Genomic DNA, 21,263 nt, shown 5'->3' with positions numbered 1-21,263 from the left:
ATAAGTAAGGGTCCTATTCCACGGGCCGATGGGGGCCTGATCAATAATGTAAACGAGCACTGATCTGCTAGATCGGCGCTCGTTTACTGGGCCTATTCCTCGGCCCGATAATCGTTTAGCGAGGGCTGCAGGGACATAGTTACCGATGTCCTTGCAGCCCCTGTTTAATCACCATACATTACCTAAGCATGTTTCAGGGCTTCTCCTGCGCTCCTTCTTCCTCCCGGTCCCACATGCAGCAGCAGCTTCGGTGCGGCCTGTCTGAGCTGACAGATCGTTCAGCCAATCACTGGTCGCGGCGGTCCTGGCCAGTGATTGGCTGAGCGGTCTGTCAGCTAAGAAAGGCCGCACCGAAGCTGCTGTTGCGCGCGGGACCAGGAGGAAGAAGGAGCGCAGGATAAGACCTGCAACATGCTTAGGTAATGTTTGGTGCTTGTGAAATCTTTGATCGCCCGCCGCACCCGCTATTCCACGAAGCGATGCGCGGTGGGTGACCGATGATTTTAGGTTTGAACCTAAATAAACGATCAGCCGATGACACGATCATCGGCTAATCGTTGTCTCTATTCAACAGAGCGATAGTTGCCCGAATTGGGCTGATTTGGCCGATTATCATTCCGTGGAATAGGCCCCTAAGGAAGATATCAACATGTCCTATAGATTGTAAGCTCTTCTGACAGGGCCCCCTACGCCCCATGTTTGACTTGATGGCTACATGTGTATCTCTGTATCATTTGGTCATTGTATGTACCCCTAGAATTATACAGTGTTGCTGAATATGTATATGTGTATATAAAAATTCATAATTATTATTACATACTAAACATTTTATCAGGTGTCTTCGGCTTTTACCAACCCCAAAACTTGTGATCTTGCTGTACTACTTTTCTTGCAATTTAATTGACACGTAATAAACAAGTCTAATGGAAAAACCTTTTTAATAAAAAATAATTTATACATTTTTTCCCAAAAAACTTTCTCATCAGCTTTACAGCCGCCCTCTGGGACACAGTTCTACGTTATTATAGTATATGTACGTAACCAGAATCATAACTTAAAACCTGAGTGGACCGCCACAACGCCAGACGTCAAGTTGTTATAGGTGACCTTGAAAAATCCTGCATCTTCAATCATTTCTTTAAACTCCTCCTTCAATAAAATAGAAACATAAATAATTTAAGAATGGATACTAGTGGATAAAGACTAATACCCGAGAGACCCCATTGACTTCCACGGAGTTCATCAGCTTTCTATCTGGTGTCCATTTATTCTGAAGGATTCGAGCAGCCAAAAACAATTACGGCTTGCAGATTTTTTTTTTGTCCTCTCGGATCCTGCAAAATCCTAAACAGAACTCTCAGAACTGAGCCCCAGCGGAAGTGTACATGAGTGCCAAGTGTAAATTTCAACAGTGTGTGAACATAGCCTTTCTGTGTTTCCAATCCACTTCCGGTTTTGGTTGAAAAATACTGACCAAAATACTGTGAATAAAGGCCCTGCAAAATACATGATTTGGGCTTTATAAGAGCTTTTTGGTGGCAAAAGGGGGTCTAAATAATATACCTATCACATCTACAGTATTTTTACTTATTACTTATTTTACTTATTTATTATTATTGTTTTTTCTTTTTGCATTTTAAGATGCTTTTTTGGTATAATTTTTGGCAAATATTAAATTAAATTTTTATTATAATTTTAATTTTATATTATAAATTCATGTAATGACATAAATAGAACAAACATGTTAGTTTGTCTTCTTTTTGTATGTCTGAAATAAACAGTCCTTACCAAGGCCCGTCCTTTTACACATAGGCTTGTCTCTTTAATCTGTCAGCCTCTGGGATTGCTGTTACTAGGGCGGCCACAGAGTTAAATGGCTAGGATTGAGTCTTCTGTGACTACAGAGATTCCTGCCATCAGTCAAAAATAGTAAAGTTGAATACATGCTGGATTAACACAGGTCGAATGTTACCTGAGGAGGAAAGCGTCGGATACTCTCCACTAAGTATTGGTAAGACTTCCAGTCTCCAGCAATGACTTCCCCAAGGACGGGAATAACCTGAAAACTGTATAAGTCGTAAAGGCTGCAAAGAAACAGAATACACTAAATTATTTTTTGCTTCACTGGATCTCTTCTGTAAAATCTACTATAGGCGGCAAATGGTTTTATATTAAATTATATTAAAAAAATAAAAATAAATGCAGGGAGCATGAAGGAATGAGCAGGGCAGATGTGGGCACAGTATAGCAGCACTATCTGTCCGGGGAGAGAGGGGTTACAGCTATGGAGAGATTACCTCCACAGTCCTGTCCCCTGATGCAAGCCCCAGCCTGAAGTGGATCTGCTATGATTTGGAAGGTGAGGGAGAATTCCTGGGTCAGAGTACAGTGCTGTAGACCCCGCTATGCAGACCATGTCCCTCCCCCACCCAGTACAGGGAGCTCTTAAACCAAGTCACAATTTTGAAAACTGAGCTCTTGAACCAAAACGCTATAAGCAGAGAGTGCTGCTATACTATGCCCACATATGTCCTGCTCATCCCTGCAGTCTGTCATCTTGTGTTTCCCATCCTCTCCATTACTGTATAGTAACTTATAATATCACATGTTCAGCTGTTTCTAAATGTTTGTTTGTTTCACTTGTTTTACATCTTATTTAGAATAGAAAAAAATCATTTTTGGGGTGGGAAAACAACTTTCTGCATTTCAATTACTTCTTATGGGAAAATTTGCTTTGCTTTAACAGTGGATTTGGATTACACAGTCCCGGAACAAATTATGCTCGTAATCCAAGGCACCACTGTATAATTAAAGGGGAATTTCAAATCAACTGGTGTCAGAAAGTTATATAGATTTGTAAATTACTTCTATATCAAAATCTCAAAAATCAGCTGCTGTATGTCCTGCAGGAAGTGGTGCAGTCTTTCCAGTCTGACACACTGATCTCTGCTGCCACCTCTGTACATGTTAGGATCTGTCCTGAGCGGGAGAGGTTTTCTATGGGGATTTGCTCCTGCTCTGGACAGTTCCTGTCGGAGACAGAGGTGGCGGCAGAGAGCACTGTGTCAGACTGGAAATAACACCACTTCCTGCAGGACATACAGCAGCTGATAAGTACTGGAAGTCCTGAGATTTTGAAACATTTTTTTACAAATCTGTATAACTATCTGACACAAGTTAATTTGAAAGAAAAACATTTTTGCTGGAGTACCCCTTTTAAAAACTCAGTCAGTGAGTTCCATTACTCGTTTCATCTTGGTATCACACACTATAGTAATCTAGGTTACGTAATCAGACACAAGTTACCAAGTTTACACTCTGCCCCTTCTTCTTTGCTCTAAACTGCTATAGCGAGTTACAGAATCATATTGGAAGCCTATGAGACTTCAGGCAGTTCCATGTAGCGGAAGTCTCATAGGCTTCTATTATAATTTTGTAGACTGCTCGTATGAGTAGTTTAGAGTGGAGAAGAAGGGGCAGAGCGTGCACTGCTGAGTGCATATGCCATTTCGTTGTAGTGATCGGCGGGGATCTCAGCACCTGGACTCCCACCAATACAATTTCTGACATGTTGCGATGACATGTCAGAAGCGTGTTTAAATGATAGTTACCAGTCCCTGTACCCCCAGTTTCCTCCCAGTTCCTGTGTCATCACGACCCGGTAGTGAGTACCCGCTCAGTCAGTCAGTGTTAGCAGAAATGTCCCGCCTCACTCATTGACTGGCTGAGCGGGCATCTCTGTTACGGCCGCGGCGGCGTCCCGCGTTCCGGGCCGCCGCCGCGACCGCTACCTGCCCTATGCAGCAGCCGGTGTCCATAGTCGGGGACCCGGCGCTGCTGTCACCTCGGCCCCGGGGGGCGCCTCACCTCTCCACGCTCCTGTCTCCCGCTGTGCCGGCCGGCGCGCGCGTCCCCGCCTCCTAGGGCGCGCGCGCGCCGGCTGTCTCAGATTTAAAGGGGCAGTGCGCTCCTAATTGGTAGTTGCACCCAATCACTCCCCTATAAATCCCAGCATGCCCTGTCCGTAGTGTTGGAGCCTCTACATGCTTCCCATAGCGTTTGGCCCAGCTCCCTGTTGTTCCTGATTCCTAGTCCTTGTTCCTGATTCCTAGTCCTTGTTCCTGATTCCTAGTCCTTGTTCCTGATTCCTGTCCGATACCTGGCCCCCAGTCCCAGTTCCTGGTCCCTGCTCTCCTGTGTTCAGCCAGTTGCCTGCGGTTACGCATATTAACCTCTGCCAGCACCATCTTACGTCTGCTGCTCCTGCTACACCTCGTCTGCCGTCACTAGCAACCAAGCCAGGGGTAGCGACCTGGGGGTCGCCTGCCGCAGCAAGTCCATCCCGCCTTGCGGCGGGCTCTGGTGAAAACCAGCGGCCCCTTAGTCTCCGCTCCCTGGTGAGGTTAGTGCCATCGCTGGTGACGGTCCAGTGGATCCACTACTCCAGGTGTTACAGTAGGCTCCAACCATGGATCCCGGCGAGGTGCCAGATCTCCGTGACGTCGCCAGAGTGGTCGCGCAACAGGCTCAACAAATCCAGAAACAGTCACAGCAGATCCAGCAACTCACTGCCGCCTTACAGCAGCAGACTACTGCCCAGCGCACACTATCTCCTGACGCTGCTTCTTCACTCCGACTGGCTCTCCCAAGCAAGTACTCTGGGGACTCTAAGTTGTGCAGAGGATTCCTGACTCAGTGCACCATGCACATTGAACTTTTGAGTAGTCAGTTTTCCACCGAGCGCTCTAAAGTGGCTTTCATCATCAGCCTATTAGAGGGTAGAGCCCTGGCCTGGGCCACGCCACTGTGGGACCGTGATGATCCTGTTGCTGCCAATCTCCGGGCCTTCCTATTCGAGTTTCGCTCCGTCTTTGAGGAACCTGCCCGTGCTTCTTCGGCCGAGACTGCTCTCCTCAACCTCTCTCAAGGCAGCTCCTCTGTCGGTGACTACGCCATCCAGTTCCGCACCCTGGCAGCTGAATTGGACTGGAACGAGGCCGCCCTGTTGGCCACCTTCAAGAAGGGCCTGTCTAGTCGAGTGAGAGACGTGCTCGCTGCCCGAGACCTGCCTACCTCCCTGAACGAACTCATTCTACTGGCCACCCGAGTTGATACTCGTTTTTCGGAGAGGGAGGAGGAGGTTCGGCATGAACATTTACTAACCCATTCCCGTCGCCACCCCCAGCTGGCGCCGGTTTTCCAGAATCCTGACCTTTCGATGTCCCAGCCCTCTCCTGAGATTCCTATGCAGGTGGAACGGGCTCACCTGACGCCTGATGAAAGAATCCGGCGCCTGGAGCAGAATCTCTGTCTCTATTGCGGTGGTTCCGATCACTTCCGGCTGGGATGTTCCCTACGTCCCCAAACTTCCGGAGGACGCTCGCACCTAGGTCCGGTGGGACAGGTGTCCCTAGGTGCGAATGCCACCATTCCAAGTCTGTCTATGCCTGTTTCCATCCGGACTCCCTCAGGACAAAATCATCAGACTACTGCCTTCCTCGATTCTGGCTCAGCAGGCAGTTTTATTGCGGCAACATTGGTCCAAAGATGGCGGCTACCCGTGACCCGACTAGCCAGGCCCCTGACTATCTCCTCGGTCACGGGCGAAATTCTTACCGACCGTGTGTACTACCAGACCGCATCTTTAGTCCTCCAGGTGGGTCCTTCACATCAAGAAGAGATATCCTTCTACGTCCTGCCCCATTCTTCCCCCGCGGTCCTCCTGGGACTCCCGTGGCTACAAGAACATGCCCCTCAGCTGGACTGGAGAACCGGGGAGATTCTCAGTTGGGGTCAGGACTGTTCCCACCAGTGTCTCAAGTCACCTCAGACCAAGTGTATTATGTCATTTCCTGTCCCGGCCAAGCCTCTATCCGGCCTACCGGCAGAAGACCAAGACTCGGCGGATGCCTTCTCTGCCGAGGTGTACCTTCTCCCCGTACCCAAGACTAAGGTCGTGTCCTCTCACCACCGGAAGAACTTACAGAAGGTCCCTTGCCACGTTATACCGCCTGAGCGCCTAGTACCAGTCGTCACCTCCACTCTTCAGAGAGTACCCCCCGGAAAGACTCATGTTCACCCTGCGCTTCGAAGAGGTATTTTGAACTGGGGACATTCCTCGTTGGAGGCCGGGCACCCGGGAGTCCGTAAGACCGGCCAACGGATCTCTCGCCACTACTGGTGGCCCAGCCTATCCCAAGATGTCAAAGACTTTGTGGCTTCCTGTGCCATTTGCAGGCAAGAAAGAGGGGGAGGCCAAAGGGGGGGGGTACTGTTACGGCCGCGGCGGCGTCCCGCGTTCCGGGCCGCCGCCGCGACCGCTACCTGCCCTATGCAGCAGCCGGTGTCCATAGTCGGGGACCCGGCGCTGCTGTCACCTCGGCCCCGGGGGGCGCCTCACCTCTCCACGCTCCTGTCTCCCGCTGTGCCGGCCGGCGCGCGCGTCCCCGCCTCCTAGGGCGCGCGCGCGCCGGCTGTCTCAGATTTAAAGGGGCAGTGCGCTCCTAATTGGTAGTTGCACCCAATCACTCCCCTATAAATCCCAGCATGCCCTGTCCGTAGTGTTGGAGCCTCTACATGCTTCCCATAGCGTTTGGCCCAGCTCCCTGTTGTTCCTGATTCCTAGTCCTTGTTCCTGATTCCTAGTCCTTGTTCCTGATTCCTAGTCCTTGTTCCTGATTCCTGTCCGATACCTGGCCCCCAGTCCCAGTTCCTGGTCCCTGCTCTCCTGTGTTCAGCCAGTTGCCTGCGGTTACGCATATTAACCTCTGCCAGCACCATCTTACGTCTGCTGCTCCTGCTACACCTCGTCTGCCGTCACTAGCAACCAAGCCAGGGGTAGCGACCTGGGGGTCGCCTGCCGCAGCAAGTCCATCCCGCCTTGCGGCGGGCTCTGGTGAAAACCAGCGGCCCCTTAGTCTCCGCTCCCTGGTGAGGTTAGTGCCATCGCTGGTGACGGTCCAGTGGATCCACTACTCCAGGTGTTACAATCTCAGAGCCAGGGCTTGACAATGCAGGAGCTACAGGACATCGGCTAGTGTCCGTGAGCAGTGATGTTGCGCTGTGGAGGCACTGGGATGGGTAAGTATAGCTTCTTTATTATGTTCCCACCCTCCCCTGCCTACCCTGGAATATTAACATTTGACCAGAGTTCTCCTTTAAATGGTTTTGGTTTGGTAGGATATTGACATTTACAGAGAAGGAAATCAAATGCAGTCACTGACAATTAGTCTGGATAGGGACTGCAATGTGTCTATAAGGCCGTGGCAACAATCACAACGGATTCCAATCTGTGGGTGTTGGCAAGAAAATTCTGAGCATTTGTAGTAGGTGGCATGTGTCCTGGACTGTAGCATGCTGTATCTGTTTGTGCCTCCAGAATATCTGTTGTGAGTGATAGCTTGTGTTTGAATGAGCAGATCTCTTCAATAAACACAGTCTTAAAAGAATTCTGTCAGTAGGTTTATGCTGTCCTATCTCAGGGTAGCATAAACTAGTAATAGAGAAGCTGAACAGAATGATGTATCATTTACTTTGTTCTGTGCAGCTGATCCAGAGATATCTTCCTGAATAACATAGACAATAAGAAGTCCTCTCCATTATGTGCATGAGCTCAGTAGTCCTGGATATTCATGAGCACCAGAGAACTCCACCCTCCAGCTGCTGATTGGCAGTAATCTATCCATGCTGTTTATAGGCAGTCAGCTGTCAATCAGCAGCTGGAGGGCGGGGGAGGGATGTGGCAAGAATCCTATTCTCCTGCATATTAGGAGAACAGCTGAACAGAATGATGTAAGTAATACACCGATCTGTTCAGCATTTCTGTCACTAGTTTATGCTGCCCTCATTTAAGGCACCATAAACCTAGTGACAGATTTCCTTTAAGGTCCCCATACACCTCATATTCTTGTCAGAAGATGTCAGTGGAGACAGGGGTCAGGGGTGATGGAAAAATCAAATCAATCAACGCTAAATAAAAATGATGGACAAGCCATTTTCCCATAGGTTATATCAAGTGATTCAGTAACTCCCTACTTATTGGTCTTCCTCTCTCTAAGCTCTCCCCTCTCCAGTCTATCCTTAACGCAGCAGCCAGGCTCATCTTCCTTTCCAGCCGTTACACTGATGTCTCCCCCCTGTGCCAGTCACTACACTGGTTACCAAATAAATCCAGAATTCACTTCAAGCTCCTCACCCTCACCCATAGAGCTCTCCACAACTCTGCCCCTCCATACATCTCCTCCCTCATCTCCACCTATCATCCTGCCTGTGCCCTGCACTCTGCAAATGATCTCACCCTAACGTCTTCCATAATCAGAACCTCTCATTCCCGCCTCCAAGACTTCTCTCGTGCTGCACCAGTTCTCTGGAACGCCCAAAGACCTCAGACTCATACTCAATACTCACAGTTTCAAGCGTGCCCTGAAGACCCATCTCTTAAGGCTCGCTTACGTTCCCTAAACTTGTTTCCCCTTCTGTTATTTACCTTGCTCTATATCTCTGACGGTTCCTGCACCTTATATGTTTACTTGAAATCAGATATTGGCGTTGTTACTGGCTCATCCTGTATGCCTGGTGTCAACCCAAGTTGTAGTCTGTAAGCTCCAACGAGCAGGTCTCATTTATACTTTGTATTTTTATGTTATTTTTATTTATTCTAATTATTTTAACTGTGTTTTATGTACCTCTGTACTGTATGCATAGAAAGAAGCGCTGCGGAATATGTTGGCGCTATACAAATAAATATATTATTATTATATATTCCAAAGGACAGCAGTTGTGTGACTTCTGAAGTTAAATTATAAAATGTCTGTGTCTAGCCCTCAGCTTCAGAGATATTCCATGTGTATTAATAAAACCACCACATTAATTACCGAGCTAGTACTGGATTGGTAACTTGGCTGAATTCCAAACATAGAAATCTTCCTCCTGGTTTTAAAACACGGTAAGCTTCTTCAAGAGCCTGAAGAAATAAAGCACTGTAAAACATATACAGTTGAGACCAGAAGTTTACATACACTATATATAAAGACACATATGTATTTTTTTCTCACTATCCGACATGATAGAACAGGACTATCAGTAAACTAACCAGGATTATATGGATAGCTTCAAGTGTGCATAAACTCTAAGGTTTGTCGAGAACAAAAATCTCCCACATCAGTAGAATATTTTGGTAACATTTTGGCAACAAAACACAGCAAACGCTGAGCTCAGGGAGACCAGCGACAAAAAAAGTACTCACTGAAGAGTCTCCACTGATGCATTGCCCCCGGGCAATAGGCTTCCCTCCCTGGGAGGGATATCTGGTTATTCCCGTGTTTTGAGACTTGTAACTGAGACTCCACAGACCCTTCTTTTGCATATTTAAATTTAGGGGGCAATGCATCAGTGGACACTCTTCAGTGAGTCCTGAGCTCAGCGATTGTTGTGTTTTGTTGGTCTATTTTTCATTGCCCCTGTTAGCCAGAATTCTTCTCCACACTGACGAGGGGCAACTACCCCGAAACGATCGTCTGTGGATGGATGGCTGCCTTGGTAAACCCTTGTCATGTCGCAATACTCGCCACAGAGTTAGACTTTGACGTAAAAGGGGCCACCCTGGTATTTTCCTATTTATGTTCCAATACTCTCAACCGAGTGGGACTTAAGGGGCTACGTATCAGGGTGGTTTGGTGATCTCCCCACTGGGAGGCACCCCCTTGGCAATAGGCTTCCCTCCCCTGGAGGGATATCTGGCTATTCCCATGTTTTGAGACTTGTAACTGAGACTCCACGGTCCCTTCTTTTGCATAACATTTTGGTAACAAGATAAAAATTAAAGGGGTAACAGGCAAAATTTTTTTCTCACAAATCAACTGGTATCAGAAAGTTTTATAGAGTTGTAATTTACCTCTTATTAAAAATCTCAAGTCTTTCAGTACTTATCAGCTGCTGTATGTCCTGCAGGAAGTCGTATAGGTTTGACGCAGTGCTCTCTGCTGCCACTTCTGTCCGACAGGAATTGTCGAAAAAAGAAAAGGTTTTCTATGGGGATTTGTTACTGTTCTGGACAGTTCCTGACATGGACAGAGGTGGCAGCAGAGAGCACTGTCTCAGACTGGAAAGAATACACCACTTCCTGCAGGACATACAGCACCTGATAAGTACTGGAATACTGGAGATTTTTTTTTTAATACAAGTAAATTACAAATCTCTGTCACTTTCTGGCACAAGTTGATTTGAAAGAAAAACATTTTTGGTGAACAACCCCTTTAACCCTTTAAGGACAGAGCAAATTTAGATTTTTGCGTTTTCGTTTTTTCCTCCTTGTGCATAAAAGGCCATAGCACTTGCATTTTTCCACCTAGAGACCCACATGAGCCCTTATTTTTTGCGTCACTAATTGTACTTTGCAATGACAGGCTGAATTTTTCCATAAAGTACACTGCGAAACCAGAAAAAAATTCAAAGTGTGGTGAAATTGAAAAAAAAAACGCATTTTGTTTATTTGGGGGAAATGTGTTTTTACGCCATTCGCCCTGGGGTAAAACTGACTTGTTATATATGTTCCTCAAGTCGTTACGATTAAAACGATATGTAACATGTATAACTTATATTGTATCGGATGGCCTGTAAAAAATTTAAACCATTGTCAACAAATATACGTCACTTAAAACCGCTCCATTCCCAGGCTTATAGCGCTTTTATCCTTTGGTCTATGGGGCTGTGCGAGGTGTCATTTTTTGCGCCATGATGTGTTCTTTCTATCGGTACCTTGATTGCGCATATACGACTTTTTGATCGATTTTTATTACAATTTTTCTGGATTTGATGCGACCAAAAATGCGCAATTTTGCACTTTGGTATTTTTTTGCGCTGACGCCATTTACCGTGCAAGATCAGGAATGTGATTAATTAATAGTTCGGGCGATTACGCACGCGGCGATAGCAAACATGTTTGTTTATGTATTTATTTATTTACTTTTATTTATAACCTGGGAAAAGGGGGGTGATTCAGACTTTTATTAGGGGAGGGGGCTTTTTACTATTAACAACACTTTTTTTTTTACTTTTACACTTATACTAGAAGCCCCCCTGGGGTTAGGGTTATTCCCCCTGGGGGACTTCTAGTATATATACTTTGATCTTTCATTGAGATCTCTGCAGCATAGATATGCTGCAGAGATCCATGAGATAGGCACTCGTTTACTTCCGGCTGCTGCAGCCGGAAGTAAACGAGTGCCGAGCCGGGGACGGCGCCATCTTGGAGCGGTCCCCGGCCGGCTTCATTTGCGGAGATCGCTCCTCCGGGAAAACATCCCGGAGGAGCGATCTCCCCCACTAGACACCAGGGATGACGCTGCGTCCGGTAATCGGATGCAGCTGTCAACTTTGACAGCTGCATCCGATTACTGTATTAGCAGGCACGGCGATCGGACCGTGCCCGCTAATACCTACGGTCCCGGGCTACACGCGGCACCCGGGACCGGCACGGTTCAGAGCGGGGCCGCCGCGCGGCCCCGCTCTGAACTCCCTTACCGGCATCAGGGCGTAAATTTACGCCCGATGTCGTTAAGGGGTTAAGGCACACCTGAAACACACTGCTTCTTTCTGTAACATGGAAAACTAAAGAAATCAGCCAAGATATAAGAAAGAGAATTGTGAACTTGCACAAGTTCATTCTTGGGCACAATTTCCAGTTACTTGAAGGTGTCTTGTTCATCTGTACAAACAAGATAGGAATGTCAAGCTATCATACCACTCAGGAAGGAGATGGGTTCTGTGTCCTAGAGATGAACGTGCTTTGGTGCATGTCACCCGATGTGTATGGAGTGGGCTCAGCACTATACATCCTCTTCCCTGCCTAGCCTGTTAATTAACAGGGACAGTTGGGAAAGGGTTAAGATTTTTGGTAATATTAATTAAAGTGACACTGTCACCCCCCTTTTATATTCTGACTTCTCTACACAGGTGTAATGGGTAAATTTAGCAGTTTTCATACCTTATTTTATATCATACATCATGGTGCTTGTTCCAGTAAAAAGTCATCTTTTATCATCTGCGGAATTGTGGCACCTGGGCGGGGCTTCATGGCCGCAGCGCCACTTAGCCCTGCCAACATCACCACAGTAGGCCCCGCCCCTCCTTGTCATCATCAATGCATAGGCTCCACCGTTTGCCAGCCATTGGTATGGGTTGGCCGGTAGGGGGTGACTGTGTCACTTTAAGTATAAGTTACTATTGTATATCATGATTTTTGCTTAATGTTTTATACTGCCATGTTATATATTGTCACAGAATTTATTTTTGTTCCTTCAAATATAAAGTAGGTTTGTGATTTTTGCATAGCGACAAGAATAATGTCAGGGTAAGCTCGTCCTATAGCAATTCATTGTTTTTTTATGTACTTGCCTTGTCCACGTGGGTTACATTTCGAATCCCAAAGGCAATGGTGTAGATGTCAAATTTTTCATCAGCAAAGGGCAATTCCTCAGCGTCCCCAGCCACCCAGGAGAGCCCTTAGTAAGACAAAATACTGAATTTTCATTCGCCTGCATATCACAGTGTTTTTAAGAGGGCGAGTATAAACTTATTTTATTATATGATGTTAAAGGGGTGATCCATCTGAATTTTTTTTCTTTCAAATCAACTGGAGTCAGAAAGTACAAGGGATTTGTATTTTACATCTATTAAAAAATCTTAAGTCTTCCAGTACTTATCAGCTGCTGTATGCCCTACCTATCTATGTCTATGATAAGTACTGTAAGAATTGAGATTTAATAGAAGTAAATTACAAATCTCTGGTACTGCTCTTTATACAACAATATTCAATAAAGTATATAGATATCATTGTTGGTTCTGCCCCATGTTCTGTTCCTATTTCCTATAGTGGCATTGGGAGAGTATAGGGCATGAGGACAAACATGGTGGGCCTGATGTCTGCTGTGGTTAATTCTGACTAGAGAGAAGTATTGAGACAGTGAGCAGTTGTGAACTAACCAGGACTGGTGTCAGAAAGTTATATAGATTTGTAATTTACTTCTATTTAATAATCTCAAGTCTTACCATACTTATCAGCTGCTGTATGTCCTGCAGGAAGTGGTGTATTCCTTCCAGTCTGACAGTGCTCTCTGCTGCCACCTCTGTCGTCTATGTCAGGAACTGTCCAGAGCAGGAGAGGTTTTCTATGGGGATTTGCACCTGCTTTGGACAGTTCTTGACATGGACAGGAGGTGGCAGCAGAGAACACTTTGTCCAACTGCAAAGAAAACACCACCTCCTGCAGGGCATACCGAAGCTGATAAGTGCTGGAAGACTGGAGATTTTTAAATAGAAGTAAATTACAAATCTATATAAGTTTCCATAACTAGTTGATTTGAAAGAAAAAAATATTTTGCCAGAATACCCCTTTGAAGATGAGTAATTTTGTTGTATCTGTGACAGCAATGATATACAATTTGCTTTAAAGGGGTTATCCAGTTAGGGAAAACAATGAATAGATCATTGCAGGTATATAGAAAACAATAAAGAATCTATGCTTACCTCTCTGTGCTCTCCCAGTGTGCTCATACAGGTCTCCGGATCACCGCTAAATGCTTCTGCCCCACTTCTGACTTGTCTTTGTGGTGGCAGTCTGCTCAGCCAATCACTGGCCGTGGTGCTGCCCCATCTCAGTTACTGATTGGCTGAGCAGGCTGTCACCACTGAGACAAATCCATCTTGGAAGTGAAGACGGGAGCATTCAGCAGGGACCTGGAGACGCTGTAGGATGACACTAGGGGAGCGGAGAGAGGTAAGCATACCTTCTTTATTGTTTTCTATAAACCTGCAACGATCTCTATATAGTTTTCCCTTGCTGGATGACCCCTTTAAGGTTTAACAAATAAACACATTAAAAAACATAATGATATAAATGTCGAATCGGGAGGAGACGAATAAGGAAAACATAAATTACTAACTGGTAATTGCTTTTTCCCGAAGCCCATGAGGGCACCCCGCCTACACAGGTGCAGTCATAGGACGAGGGAGAAAAACTGTATGTGTAATTTCCATCTTACAACCTATACACATAGTGCAGTCACATTGTGGTTCATTACACAAATGATCACACAATCCTGTGGTTTTTCTGTCAATTTTCAAAAAGTATGGAGGTTACCTTTAATTTCAGTGATTAATGCAATAAACTGTAAACTGAGCAGACCATGGGAATAAATCCTGAATGTCTTAGGTCAGCCTAATGGCTATCTGTTACACACCACCAGGCTTATAAACTCCTGGCAATATGAGCACTGGGACCCATTTTCCTTTCTGTCTGTGGTCAATGAATAGAAGTATTTCCTCTGTCCAAACAGTTGAATGGCAGCCTTAAAGGGGTAGTGCGGCGCTAAGAAATTATTCACAAAATAACGCACATTACAAAGTTATACAACTTTGTAATGTATGTTATGTATGTGAATGGCCCCCTTCCCGTGTTCTCCGACCCAGTGTACCCGGAAGTTTAGTGCAGTATACATACCTGATCCGTGTCGACCGACCCAGCCTGTAATATTGTCAAAGACGTCATCTTCGGGAGGCCGGCCGACCCGCTCCTGCCGTCCCTCATGAGCTGCTCAGCCGCGATTGGCTGAGCATAACTGTGCTCAGCCAATCGCGGCTGAGCACAGTTATGATGCGGCAGAGGGGGGCCGGCATGAGGGACGGTAGGAGCGGGTCGGCCGGCCTCTCGAAGATTACGTCTTTGATAAGATTACAGAGGGGGTCTGTCGACAAGGATCAGGTATGTATACAGCACTACACTTCATACATAACATACATTACAAAGTTGTATAACTTTGTAATGTGTGTTATTTTGTGAATAATTTCTTAGCGCCGCACTACCCCTTTAAGCCCTTGAAATGCTGCAGGCTGGCAGGCCCCTCGGCCTCACCTTGACTGGCCATCAGGGACTATTTCCAGCACTAGAAATCCCATGGCTGTGCCATGAATAGAAATCTAAGCATATGCGGCGAGTTTCCCTTTTATTAGTAATACCCTGACTGTCAATCTTAGATGGGGAGGAGAGGGGGAGCAGAGAAGTGTGCAGATCCGCTGGACTTCAGGAGCTTAGTCCCACCTCTCGGACTTTTTGGACACAGATAAAAGCACAGACACTGCTCCATGGTGTGGAAAATGTCACACAGAGAATGTGTGTATAGGTATTAAACGATGCTGAGCGCGTTGTGCAATTACAGAGGCAGAACACTCCAAAGCGTGCGAACTGGTGAGACTGAAGACCGCAGCCACTCCTATGAATACCTGAACGACTCCAAACCTCCACTCCAGGATCGTAGGTGTAACCGGTGCTGGTCAACATGTGCTGGATGCACTCAAAGGAAGATGTAGAGGTTTATTATTGCAACAATGCGCTTCTGGCTTCTCTTTCAAGAGTTATCTGCATAATACTAATTACTATAACAATAGTTAACATTGTTACGTACACCTACCTATGATTGCATCCTGCACATCCTGACCAGCGCCTAATACACCTATGATCTTAGAGTTGAGGTTTAGAGCCGTTCATCTTTGCACACAGGGATTCTGTTTTTCAGCCTTTTCAGACCGCCGCATATGGTTTGGAAAAGAAGGGTCTAAATGCCCAAACTGCAATGTTACACGGCCAGCTTTTACAATGGTGGTGGCAGGTGACATTTATAATTGCAGATGATCAATAACTGTTGAAATACCTTCACAATAGCCAAGCCGTAATGACTTCTCCTTCCCGACTTTAAGCATCTCCTTGTTGATATCACAGATCACAGCCTTAGACATCATCAGTGAGCCGGCTTGTTCCTGGCTGTAAGACCTTGAGATGTCCGACCATGACAGATTCTGTTGATGATCCAATTTATTCCGACTTAATTTCTCTCTCTGTTCCCGGATATAATTAATAAAGCGAAATGCAACATCTCCTGTAAGAAGAAAATAAGGTCAAAGGGAAAAAGATACCTCAAACCCTGTCACTTTTTTTTTACATTTTATCATTTTGTGGCATGATGCTCCATTATAGTTCTGTTCTTCACTACTGTAGAGGAAGAGGCACAACAAGCGCTGCTGTGCCCGTCTGCCCTTTGATTTTAAAAATTGGCAGGGGTCTCAGCACCTGGACCCCGACTGGCTGCTGATTGCCATGTGTGCACATAGCCTTAAACAGAAACATTTAAAAGAGAAACTATCAGCAGGTTAGAAATGTCAAACCTGCTGTGCACGGGGCACTAAGGATGTATGTAAATTTCTATTTTTTACCTTGATCCTTTGCGCCATTTTCATGCAATAGGCATTTTAATCCATATGCTAATAATGCGTTTTGGTGCACTGGGAGCGTGGTTACCACCCCACCCCCAGGGCACTGATCCACCTCTAGCCGGCCTTCCCCTTTTTAATGCATATCAGCAGAGTGGGCCGGCTGAGGATGGATCGGTGCAATTGCGGGGGTAATCCTGTCCCCAGTGCACCAAAACGCCTAATTAGCATATAGATTTTAATGCTAATAGCACGGAAACGGCGACAAGGATCAAGGTAAGAAACTTACCATCATCCTCAGCTCCCTGCTAACCTGCTGATTGTTTCCCTTTATATTTATTTAGGAAGGGGGAATTGGAAGAGTGTTAAATTTGTGCCATTCACTGTGCAAACATGTTATTACTTTTAGTCTACATGTCAGCCTACTATGAATATTTTTTGTTTTATTTTAATTACTTTTGCACAATTGTACCTAATTTCACGGATCACTATGTGATAATCCTGGCGCCATTACTTATTGGTAACGTGTGGTTTCAGGCACATGTGAAAGCGTCAACATGTGAGTACGCCATCAAAGTTCAGCCAATTGCCTAGCAGCATTTACGGCTATCTGCGGCACCACTGACAAAGAAAATATACACAAATCTGTTTTTCTTATTTATGGAAGTTATTGCCAGTGGTGGAATTTCCTCTTATAGAGCCGTACTTGTCACACAGAAGACAATAGAGGATCTTTACGTCCATTCTGTTACATTCGGCTCAGCAGAGAATCCCCGCCGCCCAATGGCTCATTCCCATGTGTAATATTAGGACAATACAATTATACTACTCCTATACCTGTTCCTCCTGCCACATCTAGCAGCTGAGTGCCTGGAGTAGGGTTCATGTGACGCACCAGCCAGTCCTTCCACAACCGATGAAGTCCCAGGGACATCGAGTCATTCATGATGTCGTATTTTTTAGCGACACTTTCAAATACATGATACACTAAAAAAAAAAAGTCATAAACCGGAAAATTATTCACAATAGTGCTTGTGAAGTACACTTAAACTACCATGTCTCCTAAATCTATCAGGGAATACCTACTGGGTGGGGTAGAGGTGTAGCTACATGGGGGATACTTCCTACTGGCAGAGGGACATCCTGCACAGAGGGTCATAAATAGTATATAAAAGCACAGAGGAGGGCCTAACTACTATATGGGGACACCAAAGGTCCTAATCACTATGTTGGGGCACAGAGGGAGCCTAGTTACTATATGAGGGCACCAGGGGGACCTAATTACTATATGAGGGAACAGAGAGCACTTACAAGCATATAGGTGCCGGAGTATAATATGTGAGCATAGAAAGGCCTAATTACTATATAGTGGACACAAAGGGGTCCAACTATATGCGGGGTCAGAGGACACCTGTATTATATGTATACAAAGTGTGGACTAACTTCTATATGGAGACAAAGGAGGCCAATTACTATATAAGGGACACAGAAGGGTATAACTACCATATGGAGACAGAGTGGCCTAACTTCTATATGGGGGCACAGAATGGCATTACTATGTGAGGGCACAGAGGGAGCCTAGCTACTATATGAGGGCACCAGGGGGACCTAATTACTATATGAGGGAACAGAGAGCACTTACAAGCACATAGTATAATATGTGAGCACAGAAAGGCCTAATTACTATATAGGGGACACAAAGGGGTCCAATTACTATATAAGGGCACAGGGGGCACCGACACTATATGTATACAAAGTGTGGACTACTATATTGAGACAAAGGAGGCCAATTACTATATGAGGGACACAGTAGGGTCTAACTACTATATGGAGACAGAGTGGCATAACTTCTATATAGGGGCACAGAATAGCATTACTATGTGAGGGCACAGAGGGAGCCTAGCTACTATAGAGGGACAGGGCCGTATTTACCACTAGACAACTGTGGCAGCACCAGGGAGGAGGGGGAAGGAAACGTTTTGTTTTGTTTTTTTTAGTCTCCCACCTCCTGTTTAGATTTGCCAGAAAATCTGATGTCTTTCCAAGTTGGGGGGGGGATGTATGGTGGTAAGACTGATCAGATATCAATATGATGCTCAGAAACTAGAAAATCATGATGCTAATTGGTGACGAAAGATGGGCCGTCTTCAGGTTTAGTGCCTAGGGTAGCAGCCTACTAATACGGCCCTGAATGGGGGGGGGGCTTTCCTTAATTTATAGGGTAATGAGTAATATAGATGGGGACTTCGTATATAGAGATGAGGATGATGCCGGAGCCAAGAGCCTTAAAGTGACTGTACCACCAGGCCCAGGCTGAAGCACTGGAGGCGGCCGACCCACCCTTAGTGGGAAGAAACTCCAGCCCCTCCATGACGTGACTCCATTAGAATCAATGGAACCCTATCTTAGAGGGGCGGGGGTTTCCTCCTACTAAGGGTGGGTCGGCCCGCCTCCAGTGCTTCAGCCTGGGCCTGGTGGTACAGTCACTTTAAATTGTGTTTGGTAAATTCTGCATAGACTGGGCATCACCAGAAGTTTTCATGATGGCAGGAGCCAAATGGAGAAGGGAGGAACTCCGATCAAAGGAGATGCCCCCTGTGAGTGACTGAATGTAACTGCATTGTAAAAATTTAATTTTCTTGCAAGTATATAGGTGAAATGTAGAAAGCCTTTTACACTGCTCTGAGTCCTTATCCGGGATGAGTAATGTTGCAAATTATACCCATAAGTATACATATATACCAGTGTCATACACCTTATCTACATGCATATCCTTTTATAGTAGGTGTCAAACTCAGGCCTTCCAGCTGCTGCAAAACTACAATTCCCATCATGCCTGGACAGCCAAAGCTTCGCTTTGGCTGTCCAGGCATGATGGGGATTGTAGTTTTGCAGCAGCTGGAGGGCCTGAGGTACTATATACAATGTCGGTATAGTCCTGTGTTCAGCTAGGTAACGCTCCCGTGCAGGCTGACACACCGGCCACACCCTCCTTACCTCTCTTCCCCTTCTCCGCCTCCGGTACCGTCTGGAAGCCGAAGTGCGTTTCCTTCCCGGAGGTCTGTGTGTGAACGAGGCGCGGGCAGCTCAGCTTCATCCACGCGGACAGCAGGCACCGGACACGGACACCAGTCAGCGGAGCCCCCATGTTTGTTTTACCGCTCCAGCCCCGCCGTGACCTCCACACCGGGTATACAGACTCTTACTTCACAGGTCAGAAACTACATGTCCCAGAAGCCTTGCGCCAAGGCCACGCCCCCCAGTATATAAGCTCGTCATCCGGGGACTTGGCACCGTCAGGCGGGCAGTCGCCATTACACAAGCGACTACGGTTGTCTCCCCCCTTCACGGGAGCAGAGGGGAAGCCTCACACCGAGCAGTCACGTGAGTCCCCTCAGGACTCGCACCGTCACCGGGGCCCTCCGCTCCCGTCCAGGCCGTCTCCTTCCCGTATTATTACCACACGTCGTCTCCGGTCAGGCCTGTACTGCTACTGCCGTCGTCGTGTGTGGAGTGCTCAGTAGCGGGGCCCGGTATCCCGCCGCCTCCCTCCAGAGGGGCCCCGCGCTCCCGCCTCCGCCCCTCACTCTTCTCTCCGTTTTTTTTTTTTTTGTATATTTTTATTTTTTTTTCTTTCTTTCTGGTTGGAGATCAAGATGTCGCCATGAATCGCGCTCTCCGTTACCCGCAGCTTGTGAACGCCATGCTCCTGGCTCCACGCCGGTCCCTGCACGGTGCTACCCCAGCCCTCCCCGCGGTCTATGCCGCTGAGCTCAACCGCAGACATGGAGCCCGGATCCAGCAACGGCAACAAGAGCCAGAACCGCTCGGGCTCCGCGGGGCCTTCCGGGGACTCTAAGCCTAAGAACGGTAATGGCCGCTGTGTGCTGCGCATGGTGGAGATATATACGGTACACTCTCCTGGAGGTGGCTGCTCCTTGTTGTCCTCGTGTTGCTGCTACTTCTCAGGGGTGTCAGACTCGGCCTCTCCAGCTATTACAAAACTACAATTCCCATCATGCCTGGACAGCCAAAGCGTTAGCTTTGGCTGTCCAGGCATGATGGGAATTGTAGTTTTGTAACAGCTGGAGGGCTAAGGATGGTATTACACGGGCCGATAACACCTGTAAACCAGCAGATCGTTGCTCATTTACTGGGCCTATTGCACGGCCCGATAATCGTTAAACAAGGGCTGCAGGGACATCGTTACCGATGTCCTTGCAGCCTTTGTTTAAACTGTATGCATACCTAATCCATGGTCCAGGGCTCCTCTTCTTCTTAACTTCTCCCCGGGTCCGCGTGCTCCGGCTTCTCAGCGGCTTGTCTCTGCTGACAGGCCGCTCGGCCAATCACTGGCTGCGGCAGTCCCGGCCTTTGATTGGCCGAGGGGCCTGTCAGCTGACACAGTCCGCTGAGAGGCCGGAGCGCGCGGGACCCGGTAAGAAGCTCTGAGGAAGAGGAACCCTGGACCATGGATTAGGAATTCATCGGCCGCGCACCGCTATTACACATAGCGGTGCGCGGTCGGCGGCCGACGATTATAGGTCTTAACTTATATCAACGATCAGCCGATGACAACGATTATCGGCTGATCGTTGTCTTTATTACACGGAACGATAATCTGCCAAATCGGACCGATTATCGTTCCGTGTAATGGTACCCTAAGTTTGACATAATTTGATTCTGAAAAATCTTAGTGATGACAGCCGCCATAACTCCCTCACGGGGTTCCCAGCTTTCCCAGGATCCTGGTTATTGCCTTTCTGTACATATGGATGGATGTGTCATTCTAGGAAGTAAAAAGTAGTGATGAGCGAATACTGTACGATCGACCTATCGAATAGTTCGCCAAATATTCGATAAGCTTTCAAATCCCCCAGCTTCCGGATTTTACCTTGAAGTGGTCGAATAGATTTTTTTCAATAATCGAATACTTGTTCCCATACACTTTAATGGGATTGAATATTCGGGAGATATTCGTTTGAATATTTCACTATTCGCTC

General features: G+C 46.7%; 2 protein-coding genes across 3 annotated transcripts in view; one reads left to right on the top strand and one right to left on the bottom strand.

Moving 5' to 3' along the window:
• Nucleotides 1-921: 921 nt before the first annotated feature.
• On the bottom strand, nucleotides 922-20,008 carry COQ5 (coenzyme Q5, methyltransferase). The gene is made up of 7 exons (XM_069961260.1): nucleotides 19,258-20,008; nucleotides 17,098-17,247; nucleotides 15,705-15,929; nucleotides 12,394-12,500; nucleotides 8,874-8,962; nucleotides 1,973-2,084; nucleotides 922-1,149 (listed from the first exon to the last, which is right to left on the bottom strand). The coding sequence occupies exons 1-7, from the start codon at nucleotides 19,406-19,408 to the stop codon at nucleotides 1,048-1,050; spliced, it is 936 nt and encodes a 311-aa protein (XP_069817361.1). The 5' UTR covers nucleotides 19,409-20,008; the 3' UTR covers nucleotides 922-1,047.
• The window catches only part of RNF10 (ring finger protein 10), a 33,486-nt gene continuing 31,563 nt past the window's right edge, over nucleotides 19,341-21,263 (top strand). The window contains exon 1 of one of the 2 annotated variants that reach the window (XM_069961259.1): nucleotides 19,341-19,473. In XM_069961259.1, the coding sequence (XP_069817360.1) occupies nucleotides 19,407-19,473 (67 nt within the window). In that variant the 5' untranslated portion in view covers nucleotides 19,341-19,406. Of the gene's footprint in view, nucleotides 19,474-19,527; nucleotides 20,131-21,263 lie in introns of those variants that run through there. The other variant, XM_069961258.1, reaches the window with a different exon arrangement.

Source organism: Dendropsophus ebraccatus, chromosome 3 (assembly GCF_027789765.1).
Source record: "Dendropsophus ebraccatus isolate aDenEbr1 chromosome 3, aDenEbr1.pat, whole genome shotgun sequence".
Classification (NCBI taxonomy): Eukaryota; Metazoa; Chordata; class Amphibia; order Anura; family Hylidae; genus Dendropsophus; species Dendropsophus ebraccatus.
The sequence above is the reverse complement of the archived record's forward strand: the minus strand, read 5'-3'. Positions and strand labels throughout refer to the sequence as shown.

Bases quoted from the DNA above. Each gene is read 5' to 3' on its own strand.
- COQ5 (XM_069961260.1), bottom strand. From the start codon at position 19,408: ATGGGGGCTCCGCTGACTGGTGTCCGTGTCCGGTGCCTGCTGTCCGCG. The intron at 12,501-15,704 runs GTATTTCAACAG...TGTCTTACTAAG, and splicing joins ACGGCTTGGCTATTGTGAAG to GGCTCTCCTGGGTGGCTGGG. The intron at 1,150-1,972 runs GTAACATTCGAC...ATTTTATTGAAG, and splicing joins TCCGACGCTTTCCTCCTCAG to GAGGAGTTTAAAGAAATGAT.